Here is a 14,259-nt window from a genome sequence, read left to right on the forward strand (position 1 = left end):
AGCGTGAAAGGGTTTATGTGGGTGGTGAGCCAAGTTGATATTAATTTTGTAAATAATTAGTTAGCATTTCTGTGTAACGATTTTTACTACAAGAAATCAAGGGCTCCCTTCTAGTGGCTAACACCTTGTCTGTATATAAAATACATAGATATTCAAGGTTTCGAAGCATTCATTTCCTCTCCTGAATTTACCAGTTGACCAGTTTTTAGTTTATCATTCCTGTAATCTCTTAAGCTTAATTGATTACCCCCCCCCTAAAAAAAAACAAGAATTTATCTAGTCTAGTAGAGTATCTACCATAGTGCTTTAAGTTAAGGTGACATTATTTAGATGAGGTACACTGTTCATCGTAAAAAAAATATTTATTTTTTTCCCGAATTGACGAGTTCACTATGTTATAGTATATCTTTCTTGTGGTCTCTTGGTCTTAATCTATATATCTATAAAAGCAAAGATGTTTCTGTGTGTGTCTGTCTCTGTATGTACATTTCTCTACCAAATAACTCTGTCGATTTTCCGTCGACGGACTCGAAATTTGACGTAAGGGGTATTGAGATTTAGGAAAATCTTTTTAATCGGTTTTCGGCCAGAAATTTGGCTGCCAAGGGGTTAAAGCTCAATGATTAACTATTGAGAACTCTACCAAACTCCCCCGCCAATGTTTGGTCTAAGCACTTGAAATTTTATATATAGGCTACTTGGACATGGATCTAACTTAATAACTTAATTTGAACCCAAAACAATAAATTTTAAGGGGTTAAAATTGGTGTCAAATTTAAAAAGATTTTACCTTTACGGTTTCTAGCAAACTATTACACCAATTTTTGGTCTAAACATTTGAAATTTTACATAAAGGGTATTCAGATATGCTGCAAGTTTTTTAATCAGGTTTTGGGCGAAAATTTGGCTGGCAAAAGCTCCAAGTTTACAGCGTTGACCTTTGCAGACTCTACCAAACTCCTCCGCTAATTATAGGTCTTAATTTTAGATTTATGTTACTTGGACATGGGTCAAACATTTTAATTTAATGAATATTAAATGGTCAAAATTGGGGCCAAAGTTTAAAAAAAAATTGACGCCCGCGGTCTCTACCAACTTTTCTCGATGGTAGATAAGGAGGACTATTATATAGAAAGGCATTACCGTAGATATTCACAGTTTTTAATATATATATAGATATGCACGTAAAGTTATGAACAGTACATATAGCCCGAGCAAAGCCGGGTTGAACTGCTAGTAGATTTAAAAAAAAAAAACATAAACTCTAATCTGGTAGATTATTCATTCGTGTTCTTATTTGATGTATTACTTGGATAAAATAACCATTCCTTGTAAAAGAATATTTATTTTTCCTCTACTGAATTGATCAGTTAACTTTGCTATTGTATATAAGTCTTGTTGTCACTTGACTTTCATTGATTCAAAAACAAGAATTCATCTAGTCTGGTAGAATATCAAGCTTGATGCTGCTATATTGCGATAACAACATTTGGATGAGATGCAGCAGTGCTCGTATAAGCCTGCATGCATTTGCCATGTTGAGTGATCATATTTGTGCTTCGAATACAGTTATTTTAAATATTTGGTTAGAATTTAATTGTGTGTTAGTGGGGGGGGGGCTACCCACAAGCCAAATTGTCTTGATAGAACCCTGTACATAAATAGCATTAACACCTGCGGATAATATCCAATGCCTAATATTCTATTCCATTTATAACCTGATGAATAGGGAGCAGAAAGTGAGTAGTAAAGTAGGTATGAGTAGGAGGCAAATATAAGCAAATATTTATGATGTGAGTTTTGACCGAGAGTAAATAGTCACCTCTGATTGCTATCACTCTCAGCATAACTGTAACTCAAAGTGATAATACCTATAAGAATCCCTGGGAGGGTATGTGGAATCAGTCCTGCAAATGGCTGAAGCAGTTTACGACCTGAAAATATCTTTATTTCATGTATTTTGTTAGGAAGGAGGTCTTTATGAGTCAGTCCCCGAACTGGCAGTTTATGACATGAAAATCACTTTATTTCATATATATTTTTAGGAGTTTTGATCTATATAGGGGCAGTCCCTGAAAATGCTAAAGCAGTTTACAATCTAAAAAAAAAGTACTTTATTTGATACATATACATTTAGAAAAGGGTAAAGTATAGAGTCAGTCAATCCCGGAAATGGTTGAAGCAGTTTACGATCTAAATTTAATTTTATCTCATGTATTATTTTAGAAGGGGGCTATCTAAGTAAGTTCTGGAAAGGCCGAAGCAGTATACGATTTGGAAATCACTTATTTTTCTATAAATATTTTTCAGGAAGGGGGCTATTTGAGCCAGTCTCTGAAATGGTTGAATCAGTTTACGATGTGAAAATCACCTTATTCTTTATATATTTTCAAGAGGTGATGTAAATGGAGTCAGTCTCGGAAATGGCTGAAGCAGTATACGATCTGAAAATTACCTTAATTCATGTATATTTTTGGAGGTCAGTTTTTTTTGAGTTATTCCCAGAAATGGCTGAAGCAGTTTTCGATGTGCAAATCACTTTATTTCATATATATTTTTTGGAGGTAGTCTGGTATGTGGAGATATTCCCGGAACTGACTGAAGCAGTTTACGATCTGAAAATCACTTCGTTTTGTATATATTTTTAAGAATGGGTATATGGAATCAATAGTGGCAGGCGATGCTCGGTCGTAAAATACTGTGAATTGTCTTTATTAATATTACTGTCTTATATTCGGTGAGTCGAGATAGAGAATGTGTGGTTCAACTGACCGACGTACGCTATCAATAAATGTGAATTACGATATATGTTATCTCTTTGGACTATTCAGATTATTAGCATAATTTTTCTTCATATTATTGTGAAAACGGGTGGAGAAAACGGAATTACTTATCTTCAAGTATGTCATTGTTTTGTTCTGTTTGGCGTTGCCCAATAAGCAATAAACATGAGAATACAATATTACGTTTAAAAAGAAAAAAGTGTAGTATCAGTATCTCAGTTACATTTTGTTTAAAAATTATAAAACAAGACGGAGGAATGAGTTCGGCAAACAATACTGAGATGGTTACGGATATATACCGTAAGAGAAGGAGATGAAAAGAGAGAAAGAGGAAGAAACGGCTGGAGAGAGGGAGAAAGAGAGAGGAGAGGGAGAAATAGAAATTTTAATATAAAGATATTACACATAATTTAACCTATATTAACTTTTATATGACCCCGAGCAACGCCGACTACAACAGAAATTAATCTGTATATTAATGACTTATATCTATAGTTTCATCATAAATAAATCCAATGGTTGGTTGGTTGTTTTTTTTTACGACATATCAACCCTTTTCGGGTTATTTAATGCCGAATCCAAAGATTTTGAAGAAAATTTTTTTAATAGAATATATTTGTTGTTTTCAAGTCGGTTTCATAGTTGGAACCCTAACAGGTACCACCACTCCGGGTCAGAGTGGACCTGGGAGCAATGGTAATTAAAGGGTGGCTCCACACTCCCCAAAGCCCGTAAGCTGGGGCCTCACCACTGGATATAGTTTAAATAAGTTTTATTGAGGGAATTTTACCCTCTGCAGGGAGGCAGTCGGTATATTCTAATGCCCCAACGACAGGGCCGAATGCAATGGTCGCTGAAATTTTATAAAATCTGAAATAAAAGACTAAAAAAAGTATTTGAAATGTATTAAACGGCAAGTTTTACACTGACGGAACAATAATACCTACATTTTTATTTGTAAGGTACTCTCTATGATAATGGATATCAATATAGTTCTCAGATTATCCCCTAGAATAAAAGACTGTCACTACAACGTACATCGCAACCAAAGTCCTATCCGGAGGTGCACATTCCGAGAATCTATATATTAATACGATAACGTATGTGTTATTTATTTTGTGCCTCACGCTTACATCTGAGTGACTTTTTTTTTAATGACAGTCACAACTTATCAAGGCCCGGACGCCACTCAGGGATAAGGATACAGTATCGCAGTAATCGTTAGTATTGGATATTTGATAAAGTGTCTTACTTAAGGGGGCGGTTTGTCAGGAATTTGTTTATGTTGGACTTGAAGACATCTAAGTTGTAATTAGGTGGGAAACAGGCAAACGGAAGAGAGTTCCACAGACGTGCACTTCTAAGAAAGAAACTTTGTTCCTGGAATCTACGTTTTGATTTTGGCACAGATAAAGAGTCGGGGCAATTTTTGACAGTGGTTTTAGCTGGACGAGTATTTATCGTGAAAAATTGGTGATCAAGAGTTAAGGTCAATCCCAGAAGCTTGTCAAAACATAGAGTCTCCCCAAGACGAGAGCCATCCATTTCAATTGATGCCAGATGGGGATCAGAGCGTTGATTATGTAAAGATAGGAGCTTGGTTTTAGATGCATTAAAAGTAACCAGCCACCTCTCCCCCACTGTGCTATAAGATTAGAGGAGAGAGAATCTCTCGTTTAATTGTTACTAGCCTGGGTGCCCGACGTTGCCCGGGTGTTTTTAGGTGGGTGTTCAGCAAAAGAAAAAAAAAGTTGTAGTAGGCAGGCAGGCTTGAACCCGTGACGCGAAAGCGGAAAAGAAAGTGGAGGTGTGTGTTGAGCAAAGATACACACATAAATAAATGTATAAAAGAAAAATTGTGAGCGCAAAAAAAATAACGTGGTAGCAGGCAGGAAACACGTACCGCGAAGCAGAAAAAGAAAGTGAAAAAAAACATGACGTGTTAGCTGTTGCGCCCATCGCAAAACGGAAGTGACCTAGGTTTAAATTAACGCTATACAATCGAAAAGAGGCGATAACTTTCGAAAAAAAAAATCGGCGAAAAAAGCGACCCCTCCATGTAGAAGAGTGCTTAGTTGAGAGTGGATGAATAATTATTTTTAGTGAATTTTTCTATATTTGTCATCCAAATGGTCGGCTTGAACATTATACGAAACTCGTGAAAATCCGTCCCCTTTATCGAAAGTTTTTGCGAGACATACATACATAGATACATAGATACATACATGTGAGATTTATATTATAGATTATTATAGACTAGCGGGGGGGTGTACTCGGCGTTGCCAGGGTGTTTCGAGGTGTGTGCTCTTAAACCAAAAAGAAACACGGGGGGGGGTTAAAAAGTTTTGGTAAGTAGGTAGAATCGAACCCGAAGCTCTGAGGCGAAGTTGGAAAATAAAATGTGAAAAAACACGACAGGTTAACCGCTCGGCCAGCAAGAATGCGTTAATGAAAGAAGTTTGAATTTATTTAATTAAGAAGAGAATTGACAGCTACCCGCAGTAAATGACGTCAAATGGAAGTCGTACAGTTAACATTTTGTGCGAAAGTTACGACGACGTAAGCAATAGTTATTCAGCAGTGAACATTTTCTGCGGGACAGTTTTTAATGAGGTCAATAACCCGGTTTGTTTGTTTTTACCTAAGTTTTGGGGAAAACAGCTCCCCCATTTATTTATTAGGGGGAGTGGCTCGTCTTACAATGAAAGCAACCGACTGATATGACGATAGTAAGCCGACATTGACCAAACGTTACATCGCTTTCTGGAGACCATTGGCCGTGGGCCAGGGTATTTATTTGCTCTCCCACCGAGCAGATTAAGCACAAGGCCGATTTTTAAATGTGAGGAGTGAAGGGAAAATGGGGACCAGCTCCCCGGGGAGTAGGGGAGCTGGATAGTGACAATTGGTATGAAGGGTTTCCCCTACATTGACCAAGGTCTTATATGTGGGGTTGCCCTCACATATAATCTTTGCTTGTAGTATCTGCCGGAACAGATATTACACTTTGATCTTGGCCCGAACGCCAAGAACAACCCACTTGCCGTGTGCCAGGTTCGAATCGAGTTTCGCTTTTTTTATACCGAAAAACGAAAGCAAACATGCGGCGATCCCAAAATGTCGAATATTTAACGTTTCAAAGTCGGGCAAATATAATAAACAGGCGAACCCCGTTGTTAAGTCGGAGATATTATCATTTAAACAGCATATAAAAAGTTTTAAAAATAAGCGACGGCCTTGAGAACCCGTCGGAAAAATAGCCTTTTGAAGACATACACAAAAAGCGAACATACATACATACACACATTTTCGCTTATGACAGCCCCTTTAAGAAATTCGTTTCTTATCGTTGAGCACTTTCAGTTGAATTAAAAGTCGGTCAATTTAGCTCTTATGCGTAGATCATCGTATAACGATTTGATCACTGTCTGTCTGACGTAATGAACATTTAAATTAAAATGTTTAAAATTCAACGCTATTTCACACGGTTAATGGTAGCCGAATGGATACGGCCTCCGCTAATCGAGCCAGAGATGTCTCGTGTCGCGGGGTTCGAATCGTTCGACTGGTAGTAATCGTGACACCCTGCACTGAAGAATCCCGAAAGGATGAAACACTAGTGTCTGTAGGTATTTGATTATTATAGTAAAAAAAATAATATATATATATATATATATATATATATATATATATATATATATATATATATATAGATGGATTTCTATTTCATGTAATAAAAAAATTGACCAAGAATTCTTCATAAGTTTTGGTTTCGATTATAGCTGATGGCACATAAGTCATCTAAATAATTTTACCAAGAATTCTTATTAAGTTTTGGTTTCGGTTTCGATTATAGCTTATGGAACTCAAGTTTTTGCAGTTTTAACAAAAGAGCTATAATAATATTAGAGCGTCTCCATTTACGATACATTACACATAAAGGAGTCCCCTGTGGAATTTCCACAGGTTCCACTAGTCAGTATAACTAGCACAACTTGCAAAGCTCCGACATATGTTCCATCGCCATGATGTTGCATCTTATGCGACTGTTTTTTAAGTATTTTAGTGGAATGTTTATTGATGAACACATAACACTAATACTTCCTTGACGTACATTCTCCAGACTAACCTGACAAGCAGTAAAATCATACCCCTTCACTTTTGAGGCCCCTCGATGCCGGAAAACCTTCTACTCTAATTGTTTCTTCTGTCGTGCTGCTGCACTTTAGAATTCACTTCCGGTTTCCTGTTTCGCTGACTGTACTGTATTGTAAAAAGAATTTAATTGTTCATTCTTTTATGAAAGCTAAATTAAAAAGCTCAGCTAAGAAAGAATGAAAAATAAAAGTTAAAATATATTGAAAAAATAGGTTAGGTTGAAAATAGGTTAATGAGTATTCTTTTTTTTTTTTTGCAGATGTGTGTTTGAAAAACGTGTGCTAAGCCACGTGAGTGGTCACGTTTAGAAGCACACATCTGATGTCAGTGCAAAAAGGGAATTCTCAATAATAGGAGAGGATTAGCAGATTAGAGAGAGTCGGCAGTTGGGAGTCGGGCAGACAGGTTCGAGCAGACAGCAAAGGAAGTCAGAAAGTGTTGACATGATCAGGAGAGAAATTTAATTGTAATGTGAACAGACATCTCGCTGATCAACTCCCCACAGTACCCTGTTAGACATGTTACAAATGGTAATATGCCTTGTTTTGGTTGAAAAGGAGTTAAAAAAAAAAGAAAGTCTAGTCCTGTGTCGGGTTCGAGTTAATTATATTCAGCACATGTCTGTTGGCAGATACTTGATCGTGATTACTAAGCAAGATTTAAACAGAATTTTATAGAGATTAACTCGTGTCTAGAAGGTTTGTCTATAAAAATCAAAGGATACGCAAAGATAAAAACGAGTTGAAGCTTCTTTTCGAATTAAAGCTAACCGTATAACCGATAATTACAACAGCATTTAAAAGTTGCAATCCTTGCCTAAGGATGTACGTTTTATCGATTTGACCAGACTTTCGCACGAACGCTAATTTCATTTATCTTCGTTTTAATTAAACAATTGTATTAGCGTTTGTGCTTTTCTTCTGTTGAACGTATTTAAAATGTATTGCCTAATTCTTTTTATCGCCATTGCTGCTACACACCTAATTAAAATAATAAAAGCAACTTAAACTCTAAAATAAATTATAATACAAAGAAATAGAAGAACAACGTTTGTAATTAAAAAAAAGAAATCCGTGCCTTTGCAAAATCCGCAGATGATGGCACTATAAAAATTGCACACGCTTACAAGTCAATATCACAGTGTAGTATCTGTTCTGATGATGCCGCACTTAACTTTTTTCTCCCTTTTATGGTCTCGATTAATGGAGGAGAAATCTTTCATCACTGATACATTTTTTTATTTTTATTACTAGCAAGAGTGCCCCTTTTTGGGGAGCTGGTTCCCCCACATTAAAAACCGTCTAACTCTGCCCGTATGGAGAGGCTTGCAAACAAAAAAACAACAACAACAAAAAAACGTTTAAGGGCCAACATCCCAGTGTAGTATCTGTTCGGATACTACAATTAAATTTTTTGTTTTCGGCTAGTCGATAAAAAATCCTTCACGACTGAGACAATATTTTTTTTTCGTTTCTCCACATTAAAAACAACCTTGGTGTCTAACTCTGCCCTTATGGGGAGGCAAAATAAACAGGAATACGTTTACGGGCTAAGATTACAGTGTAGCATCTGTTCTGATACTAAACTTCACCTTTTCTGTTCTCGTTGAGTGGAGGAAAAATCCTACATGACTGAGACAATTTTTATTTTTGTTCCTATTCAGAATGGCCTTATTCAGGATACTGGATTTTCCCCTACATTAAAAACCGAGCTTGTTTCTAAAAGGAATACTTTTAAGAATACGCAAACATGATTAATTTCGGGAATTTTATTTTATTCAAACAGACATATTTGTCAAGAACGAAATGACAGCGCATTTTTTTTTTTTAGTGAAAAATGTGTATTTCTATTAGACATGCATTACCATTCACATCAATACATAGCAAGGGTTTACATATATACCAGTACTTGTCCAGAAAACATCGTGGATGTTGTGTCGGTTTATTTCGGTAGGTTATGTAAACCGTCGGTAAATGTCGAACGTTGATCAAATTTTACAACACTAGCAAAAAGAAAAGAAAACATTACGACAGAAAATATTAATCGGATAGTAATCTATATATCTATATAAGTGAACATGTCTGTCTGTGTGTCTGTGTATGTATGTTTCCCTACGCAATAACTCTGTCAATTGTAAGTCTACAGACTCGAAATTTGATATACAACAGGGTACTGAGATTTGGGAAATCTTTGTGATCGGTTTTCGGTTAGAAATTTGGCTGTTAAGGGGTCAAAGTTCAACGATTTGACCTTTGGGAACTCAACCAAACTCCTCCGACAATTTTGGGTCTAAACACTTGAAATTTTAGATATAGGTTCCTTAATCACTTGATTTTAGCCCAACACAATAAATTTTAAGGGGTCATAATAGGGGTCAAAGTTTAAAAAATTGACCGCTTTCTTAATTTTTTTTTTTGCTCAACATACATCTCCAAACACCCGGCCAACGCCGGGCTGAAATAGTAGTTTCTGTAAAAATTAAAATGGAAATATAATAAAAAAAACGAATCTACTGTAAGTGTCATCCATGATTATTTATTTATTTATTGTGTACGATAATGTGTAATAAAGAATGGGGTTATTTTGTTTCTTTTTAAAGATTTTGTTTTGTTTTGTTTTCGAAAGATATTATATCATTTTAAATTGTTTTTCGGGGGATGGGGATACGAAATAAAAAAAAAAATTGTATGAGAAGATGTATTTTTTTCTACTCCGGTTTTTTAAATCTATTATTCCTAAGATAATATCTGCCAGAAATTCCTAATACTTTTATGCTAAGATCGAAAGCTTATACCACACACACACACACACACGCACACACACACACACACACACACACACACACACACACACACACACACAAGTTTTTGTTAAAAAAATTCAGATTTTCTCATTATTCAGACCCTGTATTACAAAGAGGGGGTTGCAAAAAATGAGTTGTGGTGTGAGGACAAATACAAACTGAAACAGAGAGAATATTCAGACCTGTAATAATACAAAGAGGGGGGTGCAAAAATGAGTTATGGTGTGAGAGAAATACAAACTGAAATAGAGAGAAGGAGAGTTTTAAAATATAATCTTAAAAAGATAAGATACAAGTTAGATTGCATTTCATCACAGGCATGAACATTTTAAAACAAAATGTTTTTACTATAGGCTTTAAAAATAAAGGCACAAGATTCAATTTGAAATTTATTTACCTTCGAAGTGTACTTTTATAAATTTTACAAAGTAATGTATAAAAATTTAATTTAAATTGAATCAAAAAATTACCTTGGATTTATTTTATGCAATGTACATTTTGTTGCAATTTAAAAACAATATCATTTAGCAATTAATAATATAAATATAAAATTTTCAATGATTTTTTTAAAGTAAAACAGAATGTACATTACATAAAATAAATCCAAGGTAATTTTTTGATTCAATTTAAAGAGGAAATATCCGACTAGCTTCGTCAGAATTCATAGATGAATTCTGACGAAGCTAGTCGGATATTTCCTCTTCTTTTTGAGAATTTCCCCTAGCTGAAAAAAATATGTAAACTCATTCTGGACTCACAGTAATAAATTTCCTATATACTGCTCTGGCTACACATTGAGCACTCTAGTCTGTTTTTTTCACCACTGATATATATATATATATATATATATATATATATATATATATATATATATATATATATATACATATATGTCCTTTTTTTTCGGAAATTATCAGATTACCAGTGTCGAGTTGTACCAAGTGTTCTGAGAGATGTTCGTAATATTCTTGTCATGGCGCAGTAATTTTTATTGGATTAAAAAAAGAATGTTAAATTTTATAATTATTATTATTATTATTATTATTATTATTATTATTATTATTATTATTATTATTATTATTATTATTCATTGTCATTATTTTAAAAAATTATCATTATTTTTTTAATTTCATTATTTTTAAAATAATATTTATATCAATTTTTATTTTTAGTGTATTTTATTTTCTTCTTGTTTTTTTTTTTAGGGTTTGGAGCAAGTAGACTTGGATGATCTTATAGCGGCGCATCCCAATTTAACTCTCCTGCAACTTATGGTCGACCCGAATTCCGCTTCTTGCAATTTGTCCGCCAACGAAGTGACGTTGGCCAACGCTATTTTACACGACGCCTTCCTGCTATCAATGCATCTATTAGAAGTGGAGGATAATCGCACATCCACATTGGACACAGACTCATCAAAAGCCTTGTCGCTGGTCAAAGATACCGTAAGTCAAAGATTATTTTTGTGACTATATATATATATATATATATATATATATATATATATATATATATATATAAGAACAAGTAGTTAATAATACTAATCATCCAATTCAATAGCATGTGCGTATATAAAAACGCGCAGTAGCCATAACTCTTTGCAGAATTAAACGCGGAATATTCTGTGTAGCTTAATTGCCATATATATTTTATAACTTACTACCTTGCTCTACCTATATATTGATCACTGTTGAAGTAAATACTGAAAATTTACGTAAAAAAATTATATTTTCCTATATTAATTTATGTGATCAAAGGAAGTAGCCATATATATATATGTATATATATATATATATATACATATATATATATAACTATTTCATTTATTCACATAAATTTACTATACGAAAGTATAGATTTATGCGTAAACTTTAAGTATTTACTTCAAAAGTGCTCAATACGTAGGTAGAGCTAGTTAGTAATTTATAAAATATATATGGCGATTAAGCTACACTGAATATTCTGCGTTTCATCCAACTATAGGATTCGTCAGGCTTATGCGCATAAGCCTGACGAATCCTATAGTTGGATGAAACGCAGAATATTCAGTGTAGCTTAATCGCCATATATATTTTATAAATTACTATATATATATATATATATATATATATATATATATATATATATATATATATATTAGTGATGAGACGATTCTGATATTTTTCCCGATTATGATATAATTACCGATTCCCTGCTTAATTCTCAATTCCGGCACAATTGCCGATTCTGATTTTTTTCTTAATAAATCTCTAAATATTTTATTATGAAATAGTTATTTCATTCTGATTACAGTAAACATTGTTATATATTTTCTCAAACGTAAAAACACACTTGTGAGGAGCTGATATAGAGATTTTAGTTTTACAGGAAGCTTAAATTAATATTTATTATTTTCTTATTACCACCAGCAATGGAAGATATTCACAGGCTATTCAACATACACATATCTGAGAATGAGGTCGCTAAGCTAATCAAGAACCTTGATTCCAGTAAAACAACTGGCTCTGACGGCATTCCAATTATAGTGTTGAAAACCTTCAACCAGAACTTTCCCCCCATACTTACAAAACTGTTTAAGCGTCGCCTTAAAGAGAAGTTCTTCCCTACACCCTGGAAAGCCTCATCAGTATGCCCTGTATTTAAGAATTCAGGTGATAAGTCGTCTCCCTCTCAGTACAGATCAATAAGTCTCCTGTGTGTCATGAGTAAGTTGTTGGAATCCATATTAAATAGAGAAGTAGGCAACCATATAAGCAGAAATAACCTTCTTAGTAAAATGCAATATGGTTTCCGTTCTGCTAGATATACAGCAGACGTGCTTACAGTTATATCTCATAGAATTGGTGAATTTCTCGACAAAGGCTTTCTTTCTAGGGCAATTGCTCTTGACATATCAAAAGCCTTCGATAAAGTATGGCATAAGGGCCTTCTTCACAAGATATTAATCTAGGGTATAACTGGAAATGTTTTCTCGATCATTAAATCGTTTTTCTCTGATAGGCTCATAAGAGTAGTAGTTGATGCGTAGAAATCAGAGGCGCTCAGTATTAATGCTGGAGTCCCCCAGGGGTCTAGCTTGGACCCAACTCTCTTCCTGACACCAATGATGTCCAAAAACATATTTAAACATTCGTTGACATCTATGGAAACACTTCAAAGGCCGTAAATGACAAAGTTCTCTCTGATTCTCTCTCCTCGGATCTTGAGCGCGTGGTACAGTGGGGGAAGAGGTGGCTGGTTACTTTTAATGCATCTAAAACCCAGCTCCTATCTTTACATCATCAACGCTCTGATCCCCTTCTGACATCAATTGAAATGGATGGCTCTCGACTAGGGGAAGCTCCATGTTTTGATAAGCTTCTTGACTTGACGTTTACTCCTGATCTGTAAGAGAACACGTACATCAAGTCTGTTGCCAAGGTCGCTGGAAAAATGTTAGAATCCTTCTAACGCTCCAGAAGATATCTCACTGCTGATGCAAATCTCTATTTATATAAAAGCCAAGTACGTCCAAGGTGCGAGTACTGCTGCCACATCTGGGCAGGAGCTGCTAAAATACTTTATCCTGCCTAGACAGAGTACAAAATAGGCTTTGTGGCTTAATGGGGGATGCCCTTTTCTCTTCTCTGCAACCTCTCTCCCATAAGAGAGAAGTTGCGAGCCTGTCTTTGTTTTATCGTTACTTCCATGGCAGGTGCTCGTCTGAGCTCCAATCCCTGGTCCCCCTCGCCGATCTTTCACGAAAAACATCCGTCTAGCTGAAACCGCTGTCAAAGATTTTCCCCACTCTTTATCTGTGCCTAAACCCAAACGTATATTCCATGAACAAAGCTTCTTTCTTAGAAGTGCACACCTGTGGAACTCTGTTCCGTTTGCCTGTTTCCCACTTGACTATAACTTGGACGTCTTTAAGTCCAACATAAACAAATTCCTGATGAACCACTCCCTTAAGTAAGACACTTTATCGAATCTCAACATTAACGTACTGTACACGCAATAACCCTTATCCCTAAGTGGCTCCCGGGCCTTGATTAGTTGTGACCACCTTGTAAAAAAAAAAAGCGGTAAAAAGAAAGTCCGCATTTGTAATTTTTTCCAAAACTGCAAATTTAAGCTAAATTTAATGTAACTGTTTTAGATACCTATACTTCATTTGATTCGCCTTTATTCTTCTATAATTTTACCTGTTCATATTAGACTTTTAATTGAAATATTCTAGTGTTCACGTCAATTAAAAAAAAAAAAACTTCAATTTGAGGAGGCAAAAAGAAAGTCCGCAGCAAAAAATTCGCTTAAAACCAGCTTTAATTATCGCCCCTAAATCTGTTTCATTTCTGCAGTATGGGTTTGCTGTATCTGATTCCTTAGGAATTCAGCTGTTACATAAGATCATCCGGAATTGAGCCAAGCACACCTATGATTATTGGCACGATGGAAGGTTTCTTATTCCACAATCTAGCAATCTCCACACTCAATTTCTGATAGTTCCGTATTTTCTAATTCTTATTGGCAAGC

General features: G+C 35.0%; 1 protein-coding gene across 2 annotated transcripts in view; it reads left to right on the plus strand.

Moving 5' to 3' along the window:
- LOC145259283 (glutamate receptor ionotropic, kainate 3-like) overlaps positions 1-14,259 on the plus strand; it is a 510,406-nt gene that overhangs the window by 300,563 nt on the left and 195,584 nt on the right. For both annotated transcript variants that reach the window (XM_080117150.1, XM_080117149.1), the window contains exon 6: positions 10,950-11,189. In XM_080117150.1, the coding sequence (XP_079973276.1) occupies positions 10,950-11,189 (240 nt within the window). The remainder of the gene's footprint in view (positions 1-10,949; positions 11,190-14,259) is intronic.

The sequence above is a fragment of the Euprymna scolopes genome, chromosome 34 (genome assembly GCF_053919585.1).
Source record: "Euprymna scolopes isolate OS-2025 chromosome 34, ASM5391958v1, whole genome shotgun sequence".
NCBI lineage: Eukaryota > Metazoa > Mollusca > Cephalopoda > Sepiida > Sepiolidae > Euprymna > Euprymna scolopes.